The sequence below is a fragment of the Balaenoptera acutorostrata genome, chromosome 5 (assembly GCF_949987535.1).
Source record: "Balaenoptera acutorostrata chromosome 5, mBalAcu1.1, whole genome shotgun sequence".
NCBI lineage: Eukaryota > Metazoa > Chordata > Mammalia > Artiodactyla > Balaenopteridae > Balaenoptera > Balaenoptera acutorostrata.
The window spans coordinates 15,802,120-15,829,881 of record NC_080068.1 but is presented as its reverse complement, the minus strand read 5'-3'; the positions used below and the strand labels follow the sequence as shown (position 1 = coordinate 15,829,881).

At 41.0% G+C, this 27,762-nt stretch overlaps 1 protein-coding gene across 3 annotated transcripts in view; it reads right to left on the bottom strand.

Moving 5' to 3' along the window:
* Positions 1-4,575: 4,575 nt before the first annotated feature.
* The window catches only part of BMPR1B (bone morphogenetic protein receptor type 1B), a 439,992-nt gene continuing 416,805 nt past the window's right edge, over positions 4,576-27,762 (bottom strand). For all 3 annotated transcript variants that reach the window (XM_057547292.1, XM_057547293.1, XM_007184078.3), the window contains 3 exons: positions 14,175-14,350; positions 9,981-10,111; positions 4,576-8,460 (listed from right to left, as the gene is read on the bottom strand). In XM_057547292.1, coding sequence (XP_057403275.1) covers positions 8,335-8,460; positions 9,981-10,111; positions 14,175-14,350 — 433 coding nt within the window. In that variant the 3' untranslated portion in view covers positions 4,576-8,334. The remainder of the gene's footprint in view (positions 8,461-9,980; positions 10,112-14,174; positions 14,351-27,762) is intronic.

Genomic DNA, 27,762 nt, shown 5'->3' with positions numbered 1-27,762 from the left:
ACACAAAAGAGGCCGAACAGCCAAAGCAATCTTGAGAAAGAAAAACGGAGCTGGAGGAATCAGGCTCCCAGACTTCAGACTATACTACAAAGCTACAGTAATCAAGACAGTATGGTACTGGCACAAAAACCAGAAATATAGATCAATGGAACAGGATAGAAAGCCCAGAGATAAACCCACGCACATATGGTCACCTTATCTTTGATAAAGGAGGCAAGCATATACAGTGGAGAAAAGACAGCCTCTTCAATAAGTGGTGCTGGGAAAAGTGGACAGCTACATGTAAAAGAATGAAATTAGAACACTCCCTAACACCATACACAAAAATAAACTCAAAATGGGTTAAAGACCTAAATGTAAGGCCAGACACTATCAAACTCTTAGAGGAAAACATAGGCAGAACACTGTATGACATAAATCTCAGCAAGATCCTTCTTGACCCACCTCCTAGAGAAAGGGAAATAAAAACAAAAATAAACAAATGGGACCTAATGAAACTTAAAAGCTTTTGCACAGCAAAGGAAACCATAAACAGGCAAAAACACAACCCTCAGAATGGGAGAAAATATTTGCAAATGAAGCAACTGACAAAGGATTAATTTCCAAAATATACAAGCCGCTCATGCAGCTCAATATCAAAAAAAACAAACAACCCAATCCTAGTATGGGCAGAAGACCTAAATAGACATTTCTCCAAAGAAGATATAGAGATTGCCAACAAGCACATGAAAGAATGCTCAACATCACTAATCATTAGAGAAATGCAAATCAAAACTACAATGAGGTATCACCTCAAGCCAGTCAGAATGGCCATCATCAAAAAGTCTACAAACAATAAATGCTGGAGAGGGTGTGGAGAAAAGGGAACACTCTTGCACTGTTGGTGGGAATGTAAATTGATGCAGCCACTATGGAGAACAGTATGGAGGTTCCTTAAAACTAAAAATAGAACTACCATATGACCCAGCAGTCCCACTAGTGGGCATATACCCTGAGAAAACCATAATTCAAAAAGAGTCATGTACCACAGTGTTCATTGCAGCTCTATTTACAATAGCCAGGACATGGAAGCAACCTAAGTGTCCATCGACAGATGAATGGATAAAGAAGATGTGGCACATATATACAATGGAATATTACTCAGCCATAAAAAGAAACGAAATTGAGTTATTTTTAGTGGGGTGGATGGACCTAGAGTCTGTCATACAGAGTGAAGTAAGTCAGAAAGAGAGAAACAAATACCACATGCTAACACATATATATGGAATCAAAAAAAAATGGTTCTCATGAACCTAGGGGCAGGACAGGAATAAATATGCAGACGTAGAGAATGAACTTGAAGACACAGGGAGGGGGAAGGGTAAGCTGGGACGAAGTAAGAGTGGCATGGACTTATATACACTACCCAATGTAAAACAGCTAGCATAGCACAGGGAGATCAGCTCGGTGCTTTGTGACCACCTAGAGGGGTGGGATAGGGAGGGTGGGAGGGAGACACAAGAGGGAGAGGATATGGGGATATATGTATATGTATAGCTGATTCACTTTGTTATACAGCAGCAACAGAGCAATGTAAAGCAATTATACTGCAATAAAGATGTTAAAAAATATATACCCTGTGATAAACCATAATGGAAAAGAATATGAAAAAATATATGTATAACTGAGTCACTTTGCTGTACAGCAGAAATTAACACACCGTTGTGAATCAACTGTACTTCAATAAAATTTACAAAGATACGTGACTGCAGTCTGCCAACGGCGGCACTAGTAGGTAGGAAATGAAAGGCGAGGATGCCCAGCGCTGCAGCGAACGCCAGGCGGAGCTGCTCAACCTGCTGGCGCACAGCCGCCACCGCCTCTGGGTGATGCGCGTGAGAGACTCGGATGCGCAGGGGGAGCTCTGCGGCAGCCCTTTCCTCATGCAGGCGCTGAGCCGAGAAGCGCCTTTGATGGGAGGCTCCCGTCCCACCCCACCCCACCCCTCAGGCTTGAGCCAGAGAGCTTGTGGGCAACTGGAGCAGCCCTGAGCACAGCCCCCCCCCCCCGACTTAAGACTCATCCGAGACGGGGGTCGCAAAGCCAGCTGTGGGTCAGGGCTGAGGCAGCGGTGGCGATGTGTAAGCCGGAACCTGGGTAAAGCAGAAGGGAGACGTGGGTCCCATGGCTGAGAATTTAACTCCATTACAAGAATGGAAACTCAGCAGAGAACAAAAGGGTACTGCGCACAGAAAGCACGTGACAGCGCAGACTCAGCCCACCACCGTCCCTCGAACCTCGCTTTGGAGCTTTGGTGGCCGGCATTCCTGTTGGGAAAACCGCACCCAAGAAAGCACGCGTACGCTTTCCAAGTCACGTCGGGGGTGGGAGGCTGCCCGAGCCCCCTCTCGGGGTTAGAGTCACTGGAGAGTTCAGGAGGGCGGCCGGGGCAAAGAACCCCCATCAGCCCCAGAGCTCCCTGTAGCCGGTTACAACCAGCACCTGGGGGGGGGGGGGGATTACTCTGCAGGAAGAGAAGTCCTTCTGAGAGCAGGGTCACCTGTACTTTGCTGCTGTGACAAGAAGGAACAACCAAGCTTGCAACTGAAAAGTGAGCAGAGCAAAAGAAGACGCGGTTCGCCTCAGCTGGGATTCACTCTCTCTCTGCCTTTGGGTCCCGGGAAAGCCCACAGCCTAGAGAAGTGGGGTGCAGAGAGGGTGGGAGAGGTGTCCCCCCACTCCCACCACTGCACACTCTGGCTTGTTTTAAACGTTGCCATCTTTACATCCTGTAAAACTAATGTCAGCGAGGAAAAGCAGTATTTATGAGCACCTACCTGCTGTGTAGCTGGTGCGGGGCCATCACATTCCTCACACGTTCACCTCGCTGGTTCCTCCTAAGAGCTCTGTGAGGTGGGAATTTTGTCCCAATTTACAGGGGGAGAAGATTGGGGCTCAGACTGTGTTCTTCCACAGCACTGAGATGGTGAAAACCATGGGATGGGAGTTAAATCGATCTGAATCCCAAGGCTGGGATGAATTCTCTTGGCATAAGTGCAGCTGGCTAAACACAGCCAATCACACAAAAACTCTGGAGCCCCTGGTAACTGAGATGCAAGCCCGCCTGTAGTCTCTGCGCCCGAACAACTCTGGATTTCCTCTCTCCTAATCCAGTCTCCAACGGATGCCCTCAAAACCAGACTTTGCTCTCTGCCCTCCAGGATTCCCAGTCCATGGACAAACAACCTAGCAAGTTCCCTCTCCCTCTGCAGAGGGGTTTCTCCTCTCCAGGGGACGCGGACTCAGAAACCACAGCAACAACCGGGTTGTTCCACAGCCCACGTGCCTCACAGGCGGGAAGAAGGGTGGAGTCTCTCTCCTACGGCTGTGCTCCTTCCAGGCCGCTGCCCTGGCGTGGAACCCCACTCCTTCGTACGTCAGGCCATCAGGCCCCGCCAGCCTCTGTCTCCACTCTCTGCCCCTCACTGACTGCCCCCCGTTCCCCTGAGGCCCTGGAGAGCCCTGCCTCACAATCTTCACGTCATTAGACTGCCACCATCCTGGGGGGCTTCAAAATCCAGGAACCCTGGCTTTTGGGCTCCTCTTTCATCACCAATAATCTCATCCACTAATAAATCTGCCCACCCCTGTGATCATACCTTCAGCCTGTCCTTGATCTTGCTACTCCCTCCTTGAAACCCTGATTCTGAACACAGACCCTTTCTCAGTAACCGCTATCGCACCACCTCGACCCCAGCATGGTTCCCTGTCCTCTGACCTTGTTTCTCTGGGCCTATCAGCTGCCTCCTCTTTAATCCCCTCCTTCCTCTGGACCACATCAGCCATCCCCTTGATGATGATAATTCTGATTTTCCATGACTCATTGCTGCATATGCCTGATAACCCTGAACGAATCCAGTGGCCGCAGTCTCCATGCCTACACTGGGTTGCTGATAGAAAAATAAAATCATCAAATTCCAGAGAAGAGTGGCACAAGGAATTTGTAATAATAGCTAATATTTAGCAATTGAGTGTTAGTTGAATGCTTACCTCATGCTTGGTGCATGGATTATTTCATTGCATCTTCAGAACCACTCCATGCAGTAGAGATTAATATTATTCCCAGCTTCAAGGGGAAGAAACCGAGTCTTCGAGAGGGCACAACACGCCTACCGTCACAGAGCGGAGAGAACGAGGGAGCGCGGGTTCACGTGCGGGCCGTATGGTGGTCCAGGGGCCACACCTTGGCCACTAAGCCACAGCTAGCATCATTCATCTTAACAGGGCCCTCGGCATTGCCTGTAGCCATCCGGCTGGGATATCCTACGATGCAATTTTAGACCTTGTCACCAACTTTTCTACCTTTCCTCTCACTCTCAACAGATGACCGTGCCTCCTAATTATAGAGAAAACAGGAGACATCAGACCACTCGTCTTGCTCTCCTGCCACCAGATGTACACACTTACCTGCAACGCTCTCCATGGCTGCCTTCCCCGCCTGCTACAATGTGAAATTTTTAAAGAGGAAAAAAGGCACAACTATAAGATAACAGACATGTTCTTTCCAAGAGCAGAATGAAACCATTTTATTCCGGGGGAATGTTAAAACAAAGCCATATACAATTTGTAACAAATACAATTGTTTGTTCCCTAGTCCTGAATAATTACAGTATATACAAATTCAATAAGGCACTGGTTCCCCAAAAGAACACAAATGAGTCTTCTTTTGAAACAGACAACAAAATCCCTTATATATTCTAACTTTTCTCCAAAAAATATGGCATTGTTTTTTTGTTTTGTTTTACAAAAGGAATGATAACCGCTAAATTAAGTCACTTCTGATGCCTTCTTTCGTTTCCACGGCTATGTGACTAAGTTTTCTAAGGAGATATAACTACAGAATTATTCAAGTTTTAAGAAACTGTACTTCTTTCAGTGCCTTTCACCTACAAAGAAGAACCAGAACAGACCAACAACATAAAACACTAACTTCTAATGAATAGGCATGACTGCAGAAACGTGAAAGTCAGTCACTACTCAGGACTTGCTCTACCTGATCACACAGCAATTGAAATGTGTCACAGAATTCCCTGTAAATAAAATCTTAGCGTGTTTTCTGAGAAGCTTTGTTTTGAGAATAAAAAGAATGGTCGCTAGTGACTTCTGAGCTGTGCTTTCCAGGAGGTCAAGGGCCGGTCTCCTCACACACAATGTTCATAGCACGGCCGCCTGTGATTTAACAATCTACACCTTTTTATAAATAAATATTACGTTTCATTTAGTACTTTATCCTCTATAATATTTTACGCTCTAATCCACATAATGGAGTTGTGCCAGACTCCAAACTGAACATAATATTTATACATACATATATATTTATATAATATATACAGACATACATAAACTATAAACCCAAACATCTTAGCATACAAAACTTATATTAGCCAACAAGTAGTATTTTAGGATTCCTTTGCAGGGAAAAAGATTAGAAGAAAATTTTAGGCTTTGAAATAGTCCTAAAAGTAAGCATCAACTACATTATTTCCAGGTTCCCACTCTTCTGTTGAAAGACAAAACAAAAAAATAAAATTCACTTCTGAGGTACCAGAAATTTAAAAATCAGAATGAATTATTTGGAAGTGAGTAGGTAGTCTCTTTAAGAACAATTTAATATTCCCTAAGCAAGGTGGATTTTGGTAAGATACAAAGAAAACTCTATTCATAAATAAATTCTTGTTTCATTGAAAGACTATAGTAACTAAATGGGTCTTTTTAAGTATCTCTGGAATAATTTTTAAATGTTCATAGTGAGTAAATCAGGCTGGGGATTAGAAAGGAAGCTACTCATTTTTCCAAAGTAACTAAACAAATAATATAGAAGAAATTTGGATACTATTTTAATTTCTTCCCATTCTTTACAGGAACCAACACCTCCCTAGAAATCTAGTTTACTTTGAAATCATCATCTCTCCACAATATATTCTGATTTGAAGTTATCCATGTATAAGAACTTACCCAAAAGAAAACACATTTTTACCTCAGAGATAAGCCCAGCATCGCTTAAATTTAGGGAAAATCAAGAAACACGAACATGTCCCCACTTAACTGACATAAATGTTTACTTATTTGTTTCATAGACAATCTGATTAGAGGCACTGAAGTTTCTCTCCTAGGCTCAGATGACTATCACATTTAGCTCTAGCCACATACGCCTAAGCTATCACAAAGAATACGATTTGACACAAGAGAAAGGAACCTTTACACTGCTATTGAGGTTATCTTAATATCAATAAAAGCAGCATTCTGATTATATTTGGAACCAACTGTTTTTAATCTTTGAAAAAGCAGAAACCTTTTTCATATTCAAGGATTAAGGAAATATTCTTTCTTTTTTACAAAGGAGACGTGGTTATGAAGCACTGGGGAGTGAATGCTGAATACAGAACACTGTTTCTCCTTATGCTTCTCCCAAACCGTAAGCACAGCTCACAGCTGGTCTCTGCTCTAGGATGCTTTTCTGGAGGAACAAGTCACCAGTGCAAGCCCACTTCAGAAGTGAGGAAAATGCTTTCTCATTTTTAATGCAGCTGTCACATTTTCAAAACCCTCCATCCTTCAGCCACCAAGTGGTGAAATGAAAATGTGTTATAAAACACTGCCCCCTGGAGTATTCTGGAAGGAACATCTTCTTTTTTTTTTTAAGGGCTGGGCAGGGGGGTACTTTCCAGTTCTTTACTAAACACTACAGAATTTCTAAGAAGCAAAAGAAAACCACAGTCAGGAAGTAAATGAATAAAGTTGAGAGGGATGTATACAGTTTTAACCTTTATTAGGTTCCTGTTGCTAAGGAATACTGGCCCTGTCAATGATTTGATTCATGTTGCTCAAAAGTTAAAACCCCACATAATTGAATAGGTGAAAAGATGTTTTGCACAAGTGCCACAGAGAAGAAAAAATAATAAGTTAAAAAGTGTATTGAATGTTATGAGAATAAAATAAACTGAGTCAGCATTCCTAAGATGTGAAGCTATCACATAAGATATTAAGATATACATACTCGATCCATATCTATTCTAGAATAATAAATCACAGCAGCCATAATATTCTGTGGCCTCCACTAGCATTCCTCTGCTGTCCCATTTGGAGGTTATATTTATCTATTTTAAAATTAAAATTAGTTAAATTAACCTAACATATGTTTCCTCTCCTTCCCTTAACTCAGACATCAAAAAGGCAGATAATAACAAAAAGAAACCATCTTTGTCTGTACATAATAAGTTGTGCATACATTTCCCCTTGCGCTTCTGTGAAGGGCTCTTCCACGTACAGAAGAAACAAGCCACGTGCACCTGTACCCTCATCCTCTACCTTTCTGACACGATCTGCTTACAGCACAAGAGCAAAGCATCTCTATTTTCAAGCGCCTTGTCTTCAACACAACTGATGGCAATTTTATACTGAATATTGATCCCTTCATTTGAGAGATCAAAAGCATGTAAAAAAAAAAAAAAGCTTTGTTTGTGCTTAATGTTTGTTCTTACTCTGCACGTAAAAAAAAAAAAAAAAGCTTTGTGTTTAATGAAAAAGAAGGGACTTTACCATGAAAGAAAAAGCCTAACACAATCAGAAACACAAAGCGGTTCTGAAGAATAGTGTCAACATTTACTTCTAACAGTCACATAAAACCTTCATTTGTTCCATATCCTATAAAGCTGCAAAAGGTCACCTGTAGGAATCCCCAAACGTGGTCCTAGACAGGTGGTGCTTGTACCCGGGTGCATTCACATTGCTGCAGCCGCCCCGGTGCAGGCCTGGCCTCAGTGGTCTGAAGAGGCGTGGGGCGCAGGGGCTCTGAAGATGAGTTCCATTCTGTTCTCCAACTTCACCGACTGCTGGTTGGTAGAGTGCAACAAAATTTTACCAATGGAAACACGTATTTTAATTTACCTTCCAGGAGAGTTTCTGGGAAGAACTTTGCTGTTATTATTTAAACTATAATAGTATAAACCTTAAAACATCTACATTATTTGTTTTATTTTGGCAAAATTAAAGCATCTTTTGAAAAAAAAAAGGCAATCCCAAAATACAGGGCTTTCTTAGAAAGCAACATGCATCATATCTTGAACAAGTTACCCAAGCAGTTTCTCCCTCCTACAAACAGACACGATGAATCCGTGTTTCTGGGAACTTCTCTTTGTCCAAGCTGCTCCCTGAGAGGTGAGGCTAGACTTACTGGGAAGCAGGACGATGTTCACGGCTTGTACTGTGGATGCTTCTGGAACATCTTTTGCTCTGCCCACAAACAGAAGAGTATCTACTGGCTTTCTCCAGAGATGCTTATTTTTTGCCCTCAATTCAGAGTTTAATGTCCTGGGACTCTGACATTTTGGCAAGTGTTTTCTTAACCCGCAGGGCTGTCAGCCTTGAAGCAGGATTGTGAGCCCAGCATTCTGTCATGAGTTTCCCCATCTGCCTTAGACACTGCGGGAAGGAAAAGGAAAACTGGAGTTAGAGAAACGTATTATCTGTAAGGTTGGCACTTGATATTGGCTTTTAGTTTTGGGTTTCTGAAGTTTGAATATATTTTTTAAAGATACTCTTAAAACCATGTAGGCATAAAATTCCATAAAAATTCTTCTCTCATCATGCAAAGCTTAAATGATGAAAACAGATTTTCATGGCTTCCTTGTGATAGGAGCAAGCAGGTGGTTTTGCTGATTGTAGAAGAGTGCCTTTGAAGTCAGATTAAGCAAATACAAAAATACCCAGGGAGTCTGTATTCCACTGCACACTCCCAGATTGTTTCTAACACTCGGTAAGATCAAATCTTTTATCTAATTCCATACTATTCAAACAAACATGGTTATTCCTAAATCACAGCTGTCTGCTACAATAATAGCATCACACTGTACCATTTAACAAGATTCATGACCTGTGCACAGCCTCACTACAACTTTCTCCTGTGTTCTCCTGTGGTACATCAATTATTGGCCTTCCTGCTGAAAAGCACAATTTCACTTCATTAGAAATCCTCAGTGAAGGGATTTTGAGTAATACCAATGCCCATAACCACCTTCAAAATAATATAAACTCCAGCATTTCATAAAGCTTTCTGCACAACTCACTGGAAAACATAGGTATTATTTAGCATTTCAGTAACTGGCCACAAAACCAATGAACCAAAGGTTATTTTTAAATGCATTTAACAGTGAAGAGCTAGTTTATAAACAGTGTTCTGTCCACTTGTCTGCACTGGCTTTGGTACATTTTTTTCGGGGACGCTTCAAACTCCTCTCTGAACGTTCCACCCCTCTGAATGCTGCCAGACTCTCCAGGCCTGGGCAGGTTTAGAGGCTCAGAGGGCAGATGGAGAAGGGGTGAAGCAGGAGGAGATGGGGCAGGAAAGGCAAGGCTGGCCGGCTCACTTCTTCCTTCTGGGCAGCTCCTTGTTAGATCTGGTTAGGTTTCACCAGGACGGGCTCAGAGCCAGGCCAAATGTGGATTTTTCCCACAGCACTGCGTCATCCTGATTAACGAAGATCCACGGCACAGTCGGGCATCTCAACTAGGTCAACTTGTACCACTTCTGTGTATAGAAAACCGAATCTTCAGATGCCTTACTTCTCGCTCATCAGAACGGGAGAATGCCATACGTGAGTTTGTCATGGAGAAAGTTCACGATGCTTTACAAACACACGTGCAGTTATTTAATGGCCTTTACGCAAGTGTCAGGACATCACCAACAAATGAAATAATGTTATTGATTATGCAGGCTAAATGCTGACCCATTCAATGTATTTTGGAAGTGGCAAAATCAAACAAGAGAAAGGAACAGATAATTTAACACACTGCACTTAGCTCCATATAAATTACTGCCATGAGGCACCCTTACCATCACAGCAAAGAAGAAGAATTCCTGTGATAAATAGTTGGAATTTTGGCAAAAGGAGAAAAGTCTGTTTCGACACTGGTCACATCCACACGGTGACCTACAGCCTCACCTCGTCACTGCTCCACCGGTTGGGGAAGGAGGGACGCAGCTTCTTGATACACACGATCTCTCTCATGTCCTCATAAGAGGGGTCGCTGGGCACTAGATCATGATAGGGAAGCTGATATTCTTCCACTATACCTGAAAATATGGTTTCATTAATGTTATTATTTTCTGTGAAGAGGAAATAAAAGGCTAACAAATAAACTATTCTCTAAGGAAAGTTCTATCGGTACCAAAGACAAGTTCAGGTTGAAAAACAGCAAAAACAAAAACAAAAACAGCACCAACCTTGAAAAAAATGTGCCCAAATGATATGATCTAATTTTTAAAAATGAAAAGAAAGTATAATGAAACATATTATATGCCTTCAAGCCTTTTTTCTAACTTCCAAAAGCTAAGTAAACAAGCATCTCAAGTTTACTTCTGATTTTATAAAGGCTCTTGTACTATGTGCCAAACGTTTTAAAATCCATATTAAATCTCGTTGCGAATTTGCCAGACACACCCCAAACGCATACTGCACAATATGTAACTATTTCTACTACTGCAGCATGTGCTTATGAACCTCATAATAAATTTGGCAGTGTATCCTACTTGAACAAAATGTCAGATTTACATTTTTTTCTGCTTAATCATAAGAACGCATTTTTGCACATTTAAAATTTGGAAAACTATACACACCTAAAAATATTAACCATGATTTTTAGGTGCAATGACTGTCTGATTTTTCTTCTTTAAATTTCCTGCATCTATCAGAACTGTCTACAAGAAATATATCACTATTAGAAAATAAAAATATGTAGTGTTGAAAGAAGGGTTAAGAAATACAAAAGAATGTCATCTTTAAGGAAAGGTACTTATCATGCTAAATTCTATCCCATTTCATTTCCTTAGTATCTAATTTCTACCTTTTTTCCTCTTGTCCTTTAAAAAAGCAGGCTACCTGTGTCTTCTTTCTGACCTTATTTGAGTAACTCCTCAGAGTAATTATAAGCGGCCTCTGTCCTCAGAGGGTGCTGCTCTGAACAATCTTTCCAGAGAACCCTTTCTCCCTATCCTAAATCACCTTTTATAGAAATTTCATTGCTTTTTATCTGAACAAGATGATACTGTGGTGCTCCAAAGACAATGGTGCTTCAAGGACAAAGGACAACCCTACCTGAAAAAGTTTCAGCGTTACACCCCCTACCAGACTCTTAATCGCCCTCACCACCATGTTGCGATGGTTACGAAATTCCTGAGCCCACCTGGGCCGACACCCACCTGGGCAACGGGACCTGTCCCAAATAAGGAAAGGCGTCTGCCCTGTCCCACTCCCACCCTATAGAAGGAAGGTACATGTGTCTCTACCAGTCAGTAAACGAAATTTTCACCTCGGATCATTCCTTTGTTTTCTGGCTGTAAAAACTGATCAATAGCACATGTTCGGGCTCGACTCTCCCAGACTACTAGGAAGTCTGCCCGCTGTTCTGGCAGTGACCCTTCCCTCTAATAAATTCTATCTTCTTTGCATTCTGCCTTGTGTCTGGAAATTCTTTTCCAACCCGCGTTTGGACCACGACAGATACCACCAGGTCGGAAGATAATACACTACGTCATTAAATTCACTGAGGGTTTACTCTAAAAAAAATCTGGAGCCTGTATTATGTCCTTTCTTGTAAACTCAAACCCATTTATAATCATAAAGGACCAGAAGGTTCAAAAATTTTTTCAGACCATTCCAACTCACCATTTATTCTGTCCCCTGCTGAGATCACAGAGCATAATTATATGTATTATCTATGTTACTATTTTCTTCCACTGTGTGTCATCTCTATATAAGATCGTGAAAGCACAAGGTCTAATGGATAGGAGATGCTCACTTCATTCCCGTTCTTCCTCCCTTTCTAATTCTCAAGACAATGGCGAAGGAAACATCTTGAGAGCAAGGATGATGATCTAATTTATCTCAAATTTCCCTCAGTGCCTAATGTTGGTGCCGTTATCTGGATGGACTAATGCATGGATGGTGGGGTAGGTGCATATATGAAGACAGATATAGAGCCAACCACATAAAATTATCAACTAATCTAAGTCCGTCTTTGAACTCTAGGCCTTACTCCTTTCTCCTTATCATGCAATTAAGTTATCAAAATTTTCCATGTCTGCTGCCTTTGTGTTTGAAACTTCAAAACTTTCTTTTGCTTCCAAAGTTGGAAAGGCCTACAGCTGGAGGTGTCTACTTCACCCAAAAGTACCCGGACTAGAAAGATGAGCCCCCAGACTTGCAATATCTTCATAAAGGAAAGTGTTAGAGAATAGAATTTGTGTGCTTTGCCTCCCTGGAAGAGAAAAGAAACTCATTTATTGTGAGTCTACTATCTACCAGGCATGGAGGTAGGTATGTTATATAATTTATCTTATTAAATTCTCACAAACACATTTATGAGATAGCATTATTATACACACTCTACAGATGAGGAAAGTTGGCTTCGAAGGATTAAGTAACTTGCCGAAGGCCATACAGCTGGTATGAGGTAGAGTTGAGAATCTCTGACAAATATACATCAATCTCATACAGAGATAAGGTAACATTTTAGTACCTCTTGAACCTCCACAGGCAAAGACAGCCCTAGCAAAGCAATTAATATCCTGCTGTTTACATAAGGCTGGCTTTTTTTTTTAAGCAGAGAATCATTTCTCCTTTATTCCGGTCCTCCTCAGGTTTTCAAATACAGGCTTCCTGTAGCCCTATTCGCTTTAGATGTTTAGGAAAACGTAATTAGAAAAGTAATCTTGTACTTTACTACCCCTTTAACTTCTATAAACCTATCTTAATAAAATAAGTGTAGGCATATTATTCAAAAATAGGCTCATTTATTCTTAATAAAGCATGAGATCATAATTATGATGGGAGATTTAGAGAATATCTGGTTAGGAAAATTTTCCTACATACATTAACTTTCCTTTTGGACTAAAGACTTCTCTTACTTTAGAGGGAATGTGTTCTATTTTAAAATGTGCGTAAGAGGCACAGAATTCCCAGAGTGATTAGGAGGCACGACATCATTGAAGATGATCTTCCTACAAAAGTGTGAATGCCTGTTGATTTACTGTTTCTCCTTCATATTTAAGTATTAATCTAAATATAAGTTAAGTCTCTACCAACCAAAATGAAAATTTAAAATAATAGCTAACATGTACTGAGTGCTAGTTATACACGCCAGGCAGTTTCAATTCTTTCTACAATCATTGAAACCTCACAACCATCTGAGGTAGATACAATAATTCACCTCTTTCTGACAATAAAAAAACTGAGACAAAGAAAAATTTAGTAACCTGTCAAAGGTTCACAAATCATAAATGGCAGGTCCAAGAAAAAGAATCCCCCTACTAGTTAAGTGCATGCTGCACTTTCACACTCTTGGACAAGCTCGAGTTTTTGAGAACGTGAGGAAGTAGCCATCAGGAGGAAAGGCAGGAGGGTCAAGGTTTCTGAATGAGCGCAACCATGAGCAGAGGCGTAAACAGGGCACTGGCTACTGAAGAGCCTGCAGCTCAGCTCCTCACCTACTCAGGAACAGATGATGCAGCAGTACGCAAAATACTCCAAGCAACATATTACCTCTGAATATTTAAGAATGTCTTCTTAAGTCTTACTAGGGAATCCGTACGTTTGTAGAAAACTTATTGTGAACAATAATGATGTTCTTATGCTTTAACTTCCTTTTGATACAAACTGATGTTTTCAAACTGCTTTATGAGGAAGCATTACAGAAAGTCAAGAAGTAGAGGGGTTCCACAACGGGTGCCCCGCCCTACATTTCTGTGTCTCCCTTCATCTGTGCACAGGAAGCCACAGGGAAAGCGGCGCTGATGTTGGGGGTGGAGCCAGGAGGTTGGTAGGAGGAAGCTGGAAGGGGCAGGAGAGGAGGTCTGACTTGATGGAGCAACTGCTGGAGGGCACATATGGGAGAAGGGGGTGATCGCTGAAAAGGCAAGAGGACGCTCCGGAAGAGACTCAGCAGCAGCAGGTGAAGGGAAGGAGGCGGTCAGAGGTAATTCTAAGAGGTTAAATATCGTCTCCTGGGAGGATTGTGACGGCATCAACAGAAATAAAGGGGAAAATCAAATCAAACCCGATTCTGTAAACAAGATAACTCTGACTTCTGCTCAGAAAGAAAGGATCTGTAGTAGCTCCAACAGTATCGCTGTCACTTACCTCCTGATACACATCTCCTAGCAACCTCCCAAAGGATGAGTCCAAAACTGTACATGTCCGCCATGATGTAAGACTGAAAGTGATTTCTATTCAAGCTCTCGTCCAACACTTCTGGAGGCATATAGCGTTTGGTGCCAACTCGAGTGTTGGGTGGTATGTCAACTTCGTTCGTATCACTAAGGAAAAAGTAAAGCAAAGCACTTATCAGCACTGAAGAGGACCAACAAATGACAAGTCAAGGTGAGTCCTGACCCAGGGCTTTAGTGAAAGGTGGGAAAGGATATCCTTTCAGGGTTCCTCAAAAAATATTTCTTGCCAAAAGTTAAGTATTCTCAGGTAAAAACCCAACGTAGATGACATTCAATCAGAATGAAGCTGCCACATATAGGATAGCATTGCCACTAGATCAAATGTAAGCTCTAAGTTATTGCTAAATATCTAAAAAATACCATCCTTCCCTTCATATTTTGGTAGCTTTGCTCTTAAAATTGGCAGGTGCACATGACAATTTGGTTTGAGACAGTATTTCTTAAGCCAAGTGTTGGGAGGCTTTTATAGCTACAAACAAGTAAAAAGGGACGGGAGGAGAGGACCAACAAAGATTTGCATATGTTTTATTTTGATAAGCAGAGACCTATAAAACAGCTTTCTACTATCACTATTATTTCATAAACCAAATAACATGTATTTTTAATAACAAAAGGAAATAATTGAATATAATATCTTTAGCTTTAGGTAAATTTCACAACATGATCCGTTCATTATTATTCCCCATAGATGGGGAAGAAATTCCTGATGGAAGGACACCAATCTAGAGGCTGGCACATGGGAACCATGGCCTCGGTGCAGCGAGGTGGAGCCAGAGCTATGAACCCATGTTGCAAAGCTGCTGAACCATGATTATTCGAGAGGCTGACCATTAAATGAGAGGATACGTGTAACATCGCTGCCTGTGCAGCACCGAGCACACATCACAAGTTTAACAAGCCCCACAACTCAACAGAAACTACTGGAACTGAGGAGCAATGAGCCCCCATTTAGATGGATGAAGAAACTCTGAGACAGAAAAGGTGTTGTACAAAAACTCATGATTAAACTGAAGTTTGTGGAAAATCTTGGATAAACATTTCTCTCTCCTGATTCCCAACAAAGAGTTTTTCTTTTTCTTTTCATCACACTCCACTGACTCTCAAGCATTTATATGTTCTTTTTCCTCAATGTGGAAAACAGTTGCATATGTCAGATATCACATTTATCATGCTGTGTCACAGACAACCGCAAACTTAGCAAAACACTAGCGGCTTTTGGGAAAAAACCTCTGGGCCTGACCTTATCACCTCAATCTCTGTCTTCTAAAATCCTGTATATCTCAACACTGTTTACATTTACTAACACTTATAAATATAAAGCTTCATTCTTACGACCGTTTAAAATTCACTTCCAGCTAAAATCCTTAAGCTAAAACTACGTGTGACACAGTGACACAGACGTGTCACTAGGATACTCATTAGGCCCCTTGGGATCTTCTAAAAGCAACAACTCTGAAGGAGCCTCTTTTCCTAAAATAAAAGTTAAAGTGGAAATTTTTTAAAATGAAAAAAAACTAACGAGCTGGTACTCCTTACCATCTGTAAACATAGGTCTTAGTGCTCTGGGCTCTTTTCTAAGACTAGAAAGAGTTTAAAACGTGAATCATAGTATTTACCAGCAGGATACAATAGAAAAATGTCACCTGTGTACCTAAATAGTACATAGTAAGGAAGGAACGTTGAGCAGAGAAGAGGCTTAATGATAGCCATTAGATTTAAAAGATGCCACAAAGGCGCCACCTTCAATTATAAAGCAATTTCTCTCCTCTTCTACCCACTGACACCTCTCATGTGAACACACAGTGGATATTTCATTAATATGTTATATGTGTGTGTTATAATTTATAACTTTGAATCATCAGAGAAAGACAGTGCTGGGATTGGATAGAGGATTCTGGGTTCTATGCAGAAAAATGAACATGGGGGTTTGCAGATGGAAAGAAGATGGTATGGGGCCTAAATTACCTTCCAGAACATGTCCTGGGAAAGGAAACGAAGAACAGTCTTAGCATGGGCCCCACAGGAGTGCATTTAAGCCAAAGACATACTCTGACCACAGGTGATAAAGATTTTAGGCAATACCATTCCATTCTTACACTTAGCTCCTTAATGTTTTATTTGGATTCGGGAGGTCAGGAAGGGCTGATGGAATTCGTGACGTGGCGACATCTATTGGAAAACTAAGAGGTAACTGGTATTCGATGATAACGGAATTAAGATTTGTGATGGCCAGACTATACATAGTTCTCTAAACTCTCATTCCCTCAAACACTGAAAAAACATACAGTCAAGGATGTTGCTTGCCCATCAAATGCCCCAAAACCAGCTCCTTACACAGGCCACGTGTGCTCGGCACTGCTGTGCCGCCTCAACCTTCCTCTCCCCACCCTAGTGGTTTCCCCACTAGTATCTGAATAAACATCTCCCCTGGGAGCATCTGAGTAAATCTCGTCCCCTAGAAGAATCTGAATAAATATTCTCCCTTGTAGTATCTCAATAAATATCCATCTTCCACCCTAAGACAGTAAACTCCTCTGAGCTCTGAATAACTGTCATAATCATGTGTTATGTCCCTAAAGAGCACAGCCCCCTTCGTCTCCATTCACAGTGTGCCTTGCACATGGCAGATAAAGAATATACTTTAAATGAAAGAAGGAAAAGGTCTTTTTATAGTAAACTTTGCTGTGGGTGATTTAAAGAGAAATGTAAAAATCTCTGTAGACTATAAAATGAGACATTACAGGTATATAAGGAAGATAAATTGAATTTTGCTAAGCAAATTAATTTTGTAACAGGTGACTATTAACCCAATGGCACATGCCTTTAGCACTAGATTTAAAGAACAAACATACTAATTATAAGTAATTCCCATGTGACATTATAAAGTATCAGATCCTCCAAGACACACAGCTCTGTCCCTTCTTCCCTTGGGAGGGTTCCTCTACTTGAAAGTAATTATACTGCATTTCTCTCCCAGGTCTTCAGTCACATCATCTTACCCGTCCTCAAATAAGGGCAGAGAAAAATGGAACTTGTATTAATCTTCAAGACCAAAAAAGAGAAATTAAAGTGATTTAACACTTGGGCAGCAAGAGTAAAAGAAGAAAAAGAGACGGGAAGTAGAGTCCGACAGTGCGGAGCTTTAAGGCTAGGTACGGAGTCACTGAAGGAAAGGGCCAAGCAGAAGGAAGGAAGAAGAAAAGGCCAGGTTGCCTTCAGCTTTCCTTGCCTTCCTTTTCCATGGAGGCCGGGAGGGCACTGGTCCACCAGAGACCTCCCAGCTCCATGTGATATAAAACAGCGAGAGCTCTCCCAGACATCTCCATCTCAGTGCTAAGACCCAGCTCCACTCAATGACCAGCAAGCTACAGTGCTGGACACCCTATGCCAAACAACTAGCAAGACAGGAACACAAACCCACCCATTAGCAGACAGGCTGCCTAAAATCATAATAAGGTCACAGACACAAAAAACACACCACCGGACGCGGTCCTGCCCACCAGAAAGACAAGATCCAGCCTCACCCACCAGAACACAGGCACTACTCCCCTCCACCAGGAAGCCTACATAACCCACCGAACCAACCTTAGCCACTGGGGGCAGACACCAAAAACAACGGGAACTATGAACCTGCAGCCTGTGAAAAGGAGACCTCAAACACAGTAAGTTAAGCAAAATGAGAAGACAGAGAAACACACAGCAGATGAAGGAGCAAGGTAAAAACCTACCAGACCTAACAAATGAAGAGGAAATAGGCAGTCTATCTGAAAAAGAATTCAGAGTAATGATAGTAAAGATGATTCAAAATCGTGGAAACACAGTGGAGAAAATACAAGAAGCATTTAACAAGGACCTAGAAGAATTGAAAAGCAAACAAACAATGATGAATGACACAATAAATGGGATTAAAAATTCTCTAGAAGGAATCAATAGCAGAATAACTGAGGCAGAAGAACAGATAAGTGACCTGGAAGATAAAATATTGGAAATAACTACTGCAAAGCAGAATAAAGAAAAAAGAATGAAAAGAATTGAGGACAGTCTCAGAGACCTCTGAGACAACATTAAATGCACCAACATTCGAATTATAGGGGTCCCAGAAGAAGAGAAAAAGAAAGGGAGTGAGAAAATATTTGAAGAGATTATAGTTGAAAACTTCCCTAATATGGGAAAGGAAATAGTTAATCAAGTCCAGGAAGCACAGAGAGTCCCATACAGGATAAATCCAAGGAGAAACATGCCAAGACACATATTAATCAAACTATCAAAAATTAAATAAAAAGAAAAAATATTAAAAGCCACAAGGGGAAAAACAACAAATAACATACAAGAGAATCCCCATAAGGTTAACAGCTGATCTTTCAGGAGAAACTCTGCAAGCCAGAAGGGAGTGGCAGGACATATTTAAAGTGATGAAAGGGAAAAACCTACAACCAAGATTACTCTACCCAGCAAGGATTTCATTCAGACTCGATGGAGAAATTAAACCTTTACAGACAAGCAAAAGCTAAGAAAATTCAGCACCACCAAACTGGCTGTACAACAAATGCTAATGGAACTTCTCTAGGGAGGAAACACAAGAGAAGGAAAAGACCTACAATAAGAAACCCAAAACAATTAAGAATATGGTAATAGGAACATACATATCAATAATTACCTTACATGTAAATGGATTAAATGCTCCAACCAAAAGACATAGACTGGCTGAATGGATACAAAAACAAGACCCGCATATATGCTGCCTACAAGAGACCCACTTCAGACCTAGGGACACATACAGACTGTAAGTGAGGGGATGGAAAAAGATACTCCATGTAAATGGAAATCAAAAGAAAGCTGAAGTAGCAATACTCCTATCACACAAAACAGACTTTAAAACAAAGACTATTACAAGAGACAAAGAAGGACACTACATAAGGATCAAGGGATCAATCCAAGAAGAAGATATAAAAATTGTAAATATTTATGCATCCAACATAAGAGCACCTTAATACATATGGCAAATGCTAACAGCCATAAAAGGGGAAATTGACAGTAACACAATCATAGTAGGGGACTTTAACACCCCACTTTCAGCAATGGACGGATCATCCAAACTGAAAATAAATAAGGAAACACAAGCTTTAAATGACACATTAAGCAAGATGGACTTAATTTATATTTATAGGACATTCCATCCAAAAACAACAGAATACACTTTCTTCTCAAGTGCTCATGGAATATTCTCCAGGATAGATCATATCTTGGGTCACAAATCAAGCCTTGGTAAGTTTAAGAAAATTGAAATCGTATCAATTATCTTTTCCGACCACAACGCTATGAGATGCAATATATCAATTACGGGAAAAAAATCTGTAAAAAATACAAACACATGGAGACTAAACAAAACACTACTTAATAACCAAGAGATCACTGAAGAAATCAAAGAGGAAATCAAAAAATACCTAGAAACAAATGACAATGAAAACACAATGACCCAAAACCCATGGGATGCAGCAAAAGCAGTTCTAAGAGGGAAGTTTATAGCAATACAATCCTACCTCAAGAAACAAGAAACATCTCAAATAAACAACCTAACCTTACACCTAAAGCCATTAGAGAAAAAACAACAAAAAACCCCCAAAGTTAGCAGAAGGAAAGAAATCATAAAGATCAGATCAGAAATAAATGAAAAAGAAATGAAGGAAATGATAGCAAAGATCAATAAAACTAAAAGCTGGTTCTTTGAGAAGATAAACAAAATTGATAAACCATTAGCCGGACTCATCAAGAAAAAAAGGGAGAAGACTCAATAGAATTAGAAATGAAAAAGGACAAGTAACAACTGACACTGTAGAAATACAAAGGATCATGAGAGATTACTACAAGCAACTATATGCCAATAAAATGGACAACCTGTAAGAAATGGACAAATTCTTACGAAAGCACAACCTTCCAAGACTGAACCAGGAAGAAATAGAAAATATAAACAGACCAACCACAAGAAATGAAATTGAGACTGTGAGTAAAAATCTTCCAACAAACAAACGCCCAGGACCAGATGGCTTCACAGTCAAATTCTATCAAACATTTAGAGAAGCGTTAACACCTATCCTTCTCAAACTCTTCAAAAATATAGCAGAGGGAGGAACACTTCCAAACTCCTTCAACAAGTCCACCATCACCCTGATAGCAAAACCAAAGATGTCACAAAAAAGAAAACTACAGGCCAATATCACTGATGAACACAGATGCAAAAATCCTCAACAAAATACTAGCAAACAGAATCCAACAGCACATTTAAAGGATCATACACCATGATCAAGTGGCGTTTATCCCAGGAATGCAAGGATTCTTCAATATATGCAAATCAATCGATGTGATACACCATATTAACAAATTGAAGAAGAAAAACCATATGATCATCTCAATAGATGCAGAAAAAGCTTCTGACAAAATTCAACACCCATTTATGATAAAAACTCTCCAGAAAGTGAGCATAGAGGGAACCTACCTCAACATAATAAAGGCCATATATGACAAACCCACTGCAAACATCATTCTCAATGGTGAAAAACTGAAAGCATTTCCTCTAAGATCAGGAACGAGACAAGGTTGCCCACTCTCACCACTATTATTCAACGTAGTTTTGGAAGTTTTAGCCACAGCAATCAGAGAAGAAAAAGAAACAAAAGGAATCTAAATCAGAAAAGAATAAGTAAAGCTGTCACTGTTTGCAGATGACATGATACTATACATAGAGAATCCTAAAGAAGCTACCAGAAAACTACTAGAGCTAATCAATGAATTTGGTTATGTAGCAGGATACATAATTAATGCACAGAAATATCCTGCATTCCTATACACTAATGATGAAAAATGAAAGAGAAATTAAGGAAACACTCCCATTTACCATTGCAACAAAAAGAATAAAATACCTAGGAATAAACCTACCTAAGGAGACAAAATATCTGTATGCAGAGAACTGTAAGACACTGATGAAAGAAAGTAAAGATGATACAAACAAATGGAGAGATATACCATGTTTTTGGATTGGAAAAATCAACGTTATGAAATAGACTATACTACCCAAAGCAATCTACAGATTCAGTGCAATGTGTATCAAACTACCAATGGCATTTTTCACAGAACTAGAACAAAAAATTTCACAATTTGTATGGAAACACAAAAGACCCTGAATAGCCAAAGCAATCTTGAGAAAGAAAAACAGAGCTGGAGGAATCAGGCTCCCTGACTTCAGACTATACTACAAGCCTACAGCAATCAAGAGAGTATGGTACTGGCACTAAAAGAGAAATACAGATCGAAGGAACAGAACAGAAAGCCCAGAGATAAACCCATGCACATATGGTCACCTTATTTTTGATAAAGGAGGCAAGAATATATAATGCAGAAAAGACAGCCTTTTCAATAAATGGTGCTGGGAAAACTGGACAGCTACATGTAAAAGAATGAAATTAGAACACTCCCTAACACCATACACAAAAATAAACTCAAAATGGATTAAAGACCTAAATGTAAGGCCAGACACTATAAAACTCTTAGAGGAAAACATAGGCAGAACACTCTCTGACATAAATCACAGCAAGATCCTTTTTGACCCACCTCCTAGAGAAATGGAAATAAAAACAAAAATGAACAAATGGGACCTAATGAAACTTAAAAGCTTTTGCACAGCAAAGGAAACCATAAACAAGACAAAAAGACAACCCTCAGAATGGGAGAAAATATTTGCAAATGAAGCAGCTGACAAAGGATTAATCTCCAAAATTTCACAAGCAGCTCATGCAGCTCAATAGCAAAAAAACAAACAACCCAATTCAAGTACGGGCAGAAGACCTAAATAGACATTTCTCCAAAGAAGATATACAGATTGCCAACAAACACATGAAAGAATGCTCAACATCACAAATCATTAGAGAAATGCAAATCAAAACTACAATGAGGTATCACCTCACACCAGTCAGAATGGCCATCATCAAAAAATCTACAAACAGTAAATGCTGAAGAGGGTGTGGAGAAAAGGAAACCCTCTTGCACTGTTGTTGGGAAAGTAAATTGATACAGCCACTATGGAGAACAGTATGGAGGTTCCTTAAAAAACTACAAATAGAACTACCATATGACCCAGCAATCCCACTACTGGGCATATACCCTGAGAAAACCATAATCAAAAAGAGTCATGTACCACAATGTTCAGTGCAGCACTATTTACAATAGCAGGACATGGAAGAAACCTAAGTGTCCATCGACAGATGAATGGATAAAGAAGACGTGGCACATATATACAGTGGAATATTACTCAGCCATAAAAAGAAACGAAATTGAGTTATTTGTAGTGAGGTGGATGGACCTAGAGTCTGTCCTACAGAGTGAAGTAAGTCAGAAAGAGGAAAACAAATATTGCATGCTAACACATATATATGGAATCAAAAAAAAATGGTTCTGATGAACTAGGGGCAGGACAGGAATAAAGACTCAGACATAGAGAATGGACTTGAGGACAGGGGGAGGGGGAAGGGTAAGCTGTGACAAAGTGAGAGAGTGGCATGGACATATATATACTACCAAATGTAGATAGCTAGTGGAAGCAGCCGCATAGCACAGGGAGATCAGCTCGATGCTTTGTGACCACCTAGAGGGGTGGGATAGGGAGGGTGGGAGGGAGATGCAAGAGGGAGAAGATATGGGGATATATGTATATGTATAGCTGATTCACTTTGTTATACAGCAGAAACTAACACACCACTGTAAAGCAATTATACTCCAATAAAGATGTAAATAAATAAATAAATGAGTAAATAGAGGGAAGGAAGGAAAGGAGGGAGAGAGGGAGGAAGGAAGGAAGGAAGGAAGGAAAGCAGGAAAGAAGGAAAGAAGTAAGGGTAACTTGGGAGGTTGGGGGGTAAGGGGCAAGCCAGCTGGAGAGAAGAGGGGTTCTCTCCCAGGCCCAGGGTTATGACAAGATACTAAGGTCCTGTAGGAAAAAAAAAAAAAGGGGGGAAATATTCTGGTAGTGTGAATTTTAATAACTAAATTTCATGCAATACCCTAGAACACACCCCAGTAAAGATGTGTTCAGTCTTGAGCTGACAGTGTCTGGGGAAGAAAAGAATCAGCAGCGACATCACGTAGAAAAGGTACAACATGTATCGGAGGCGCAAGGCTGCCGTGACAAAGAGGGAAGCAAGCTCCTCAGGAGCCACAGATGCGCTGTGAATGACACTGAGCTCCCTGCTGCACTAGGGAGGAAGAGGGACAATAAAGCCTAATTTTATCTGAATCTCAAAACGTCGGGTGCCCTCAGCTGGCGGTTCCATGAAGAGGCATGACAACCAAGGTCCCATTTCTGACCCACGCCACTTGACTGACAGCGGCAGGACAAAAAAAATGCCAGCGTGGTGAAGGAAGAGGTCCACACTGATGACAAAGGGCCCCCTACGTGGACGCACACTTTGAGTGGCTCCTCTCACCTGGGGCCACCAAGTAAGTGAGAGATCTTAAGGCAACGGCTCCGAATCGGGAAGGAAAGCAAAGATGCTTTGATACTGTGTGTGTGTGTGTGTGTGTGTGTGTGTGTGTGTGTGTGTGTGAGAGAGAGAGAGAGAGAGACAGAGAGAGAGAGGGAGAGAGAAAAGAAAAAGATACAAAACTAACATTTTCCTCTTCTCTTCTGAAGGTGCAAGGGAGGGGCATACTAAGGAGAAGACAGTAGAAGAAATGCACGCTACTGGAGATGTCACTTTGTCACTGACACTGTTTAGAACTTTGCACATGGTGATAACGTTAATTGGTTTTATTGTCTAAAAGTTACTGCTCGTACCCAGGCGGCTGCCTGCAGTGTCCCCCCCTCGGTCCAGCACTGGTGTCTACAGCGGCGTCTGCACTGCAGGCATTAGCGTAACTGAGGGAAAGAATCAAAGAGCTCCCGTGGGTGCAGAAGGCTTTAAGTGGGGCCTCCCACCAGGATCCTGAGGACACCGGAGAAGGAATCTGAGCTCCCACACAATCCGGTGGAACAGGGTGTGCCCTACACTCTTGGCTATCGTGTGCTGGAAGAAGGGCAGGAAGAAGATTATTATTTTGGTGGCAGGAAATAAAGGGGATATTTAAAAATATAGTATCTATCTTAACCTTACTTTATATTAAATATTTTCAGGCTAATTAAGCTTCTAATTATAAATCCATAGCAGGAATTCTTGCAAGAAGTGTTCGTAGAGGAAAAAGCCACAGCGCGTGTCAGCACGCTGCACACTCCCAGCGCCCCATCAACTGAAGGGGGCGTTTCATGGGGTCACAGGCAGAGCCCACTGTGGCCAGAGGCCAGCTCGGGAATCGAGCTCTCAGCTCCGGTGAGGTGGCTCTACCTCACTGAGCCTTTGGGCACGTGTGGGTGGTCTTCTGCTGGACGTTGTTGATCCCGTACACAGAGGAGAAAGGGAGAGAGGCAGAAGGGAGATAAAAAGGTAATCGAGAAACAGGAGAAGCAGACATCATACACCTTTAATAATACAAAAAGCTTTTTTAAAAATATGAACTGAACTTTAAAGAACAATGAAAAAAGGGCAGGAGGCAGAAGATGTGAAGGAGGCCATTGGTTTGCTTGTGGCTCACAACGGATGTTTGAAATTAACTACACATGAAACATACCAGAGAATACTGAATTATCTCTTAGAGAGACTAAGATGATGAACTCCCAGAACATGAAATATTCTCACGAGCCTTCAGAAGAAGGGGCTGTGCACATCCTTTGCGTTTCCTGAAGTATCTTGCAAACAGCCATGGAAATGATTTGCTGAACTGAGCTCCGCCCGGTCAGATGTTAACCAAGGAGGAGAGTTTTCTACAGCAATTTGCAAGAGAACTCATTACTCCTATGATTAAATCTTGAGAAATCTCGGGGTTTCGTAGAAACAGAACCTTGACATAAAAAACTCTTCAACAGAAGATAGATAAGGCGGCAGAAACCCTGACTGGGAGGGCAGACTCTGCCGCTACTGCTTGGTCTATGACTTTGGCCAGTGATTTGACCACGTCACTTTTTTAAAAAACCACGAAGTATACAAACCAGAAGCAGTGGTAAAAATAATGACATTGAAAGACTGAGGACATTCAGTACCCTCTTGTCCTCTGCACTTGGACAATTCGATGATCACCAATTGGGAGATGTGTGTTACAGCCCTGTCTTCATTGTAGGTTTTCTATTTAAAATTTAATATCTGAGAGGCCCTAAGCCAGGATTTATTTCCCCCCCTAAGAAAATATATCATTCTGTCACTGAAGTACCAGAGGGGTTGCTTGAGCCTCCAGAGGGAAAAGTGAAAAGCTCTGTAAGTTCCTTCAAGGGATTTCCCACGTCACTGTTTTCTCCTCCCAAGAGAGATCTGGGGTAACGGTAATGTCTGCCACGGCATCACCGGGATTAAACCTCTGTGGGCAGGAAATGCGTCAGCATTTACATCATTTACAAGAGCATGCATGAAGAAACCAATACAGCATAAAAAACAATTAACTGAGCAGGAAACTTCTAATGCACAGTCTGCTTTCTCTGTGGCTCTCAACTTCCCTGGGAACCTCCCAGAAACGATTTAAAAGCCTGAGAGAACACTTACAACACAGAGACCAGGGTAAAGATTAAGTTCTCACAGGAGGTTCACATACGAAGTCTGAGAACTCAACACTGGGTTGGCTTTGACCCCACTTATAATAAAATGCTGTAAATACCTGTGTGAGCACATGCACCACGCACCCCAAAACAGGAAAGTCAGGAAAAGAGTGAAAACCAAAGAAACGTATATAGCAAGGTTTAAAAGTGAGGCTCAGAAGACCGAAGTTCTGTTGAAACATATAAAATAAAAACATGAAAAGGACCTCAAATTATCAAATGCAACCTCCATTTAATGTAGAGGAACCTGAGGCTCAGGATGGCAACTGGTCCCACAGCTGCTCTTCAGCCATATGAGGTCTGTGCACCCAACAGGTGCAGGTATACATCTGAGGCAGTATCCTCATAGCCTTCCTCTCCTGATGAATTAGTCAATATACGCCAAATAAACCTCTGATTTATTTCTTAAAGCACTTCCTTCCACTTCCTAAATCAGGGTTTGCATGAAATTTGAGAGTTCATTTAGCTCATTCCTGTACGTTAAGCAGAACTAAGTTTCAGAAATATAACAGATACTCACTTTCCTTGTTTGTTTTTGGGTCTATAAAGAAGATGAGCTCTTAATTACTTTGATATTGCCAACATTGATTGATTCAAAACACTGCTGGAATACCTCTAACGGGTAACTCACTATGCCACGTCAAACGGGAAATACGTTAATGAATGTGGCACGGATCCTGCTCTCAAGATGCCCAGGGACCAGGAGGGCAAGACGAGGCATGTACTAAAATAGTTACCATATCAGGCAGACAAGGGCCAGGAAATGACTACAGGAGTAGAATAGATGATGTCATTATTCCTACCTGGGGGATGAGTAAAGTGACATAAAGGCAACTCTGAGACTGGATTACATTACATGGAGAAGCAAGGGCATTCCAAGCTAGATGCTGTTCAGTCAAAAGCAAGGCAGTAGCAAACATGGAGTATATATGGAGAAAACACAAATAGGTTCAGTTTTGCAAAAGCAAGCATACAAATTAGAGAGTCTGTGCGCTATAAAACTAGAAAGGTAGATTTAATCCAGAGCGCGCGCAAGATCTCTGGAGCTACGAAAAAAATGCTTTTTCCCTTCATCCTATGGTCCATGTGGAATCATTCATTTATCCTTTAATACAAAATTCTGAAGCAACCCCTAAGTAATGGGCACCAAGGAAAGGCACAAGGCATGTTAATTTGAGAAAAACACGGTATCTACCTCCAAGGAACTTAGTCTCCACTGGGAATGACACATAAGCAGCCGATGATGACCATATAATAGTGTGAGAAATGTCATGATAGCATGCCAGGGTCACATAGAAGGGTATAAGAAAAGTCACTGAAAATCAGGCTTGTAAGGGAAGAATAATAGGGGTCCCAAAGGAAGAAACTGAAGATAAGCAGTAGTTATTGAAACAGAAGACGAGATGTTGGGTATTCAGAATAAGATAAAAGTATGTTAAAAACACTTGAAGGTGTGAGAAAGTATAAAGTGTTCAGAACAGAAACTACATTTTAACCCAAAGCCATAGGAAACTATGAAATTATGATGATGTCCAAAATTATGATTCAGGAAAATAAATCTGGCCGCAGCATGTAGAAAATAATTGGAAAGAGGAAATAACTACAAAATGTTTTACTCCAGAATCTAGAAAAATGGTAGGGAGGACCCAAACTGGCCCAGTTCCAGTGAGAATATCATGGACACAGAATTCATGCAACTGAGCAAATCACAAACTTAGGGAACAAAGGAAATGCCAGGCACCTCACATTTTAGAATGGATTGACCAAAACTGGGAACTAGGAAGGAAAAGCATCTGCAGCAGGAAATCGAGAAGTGGGAAAATATTCAAGAAAC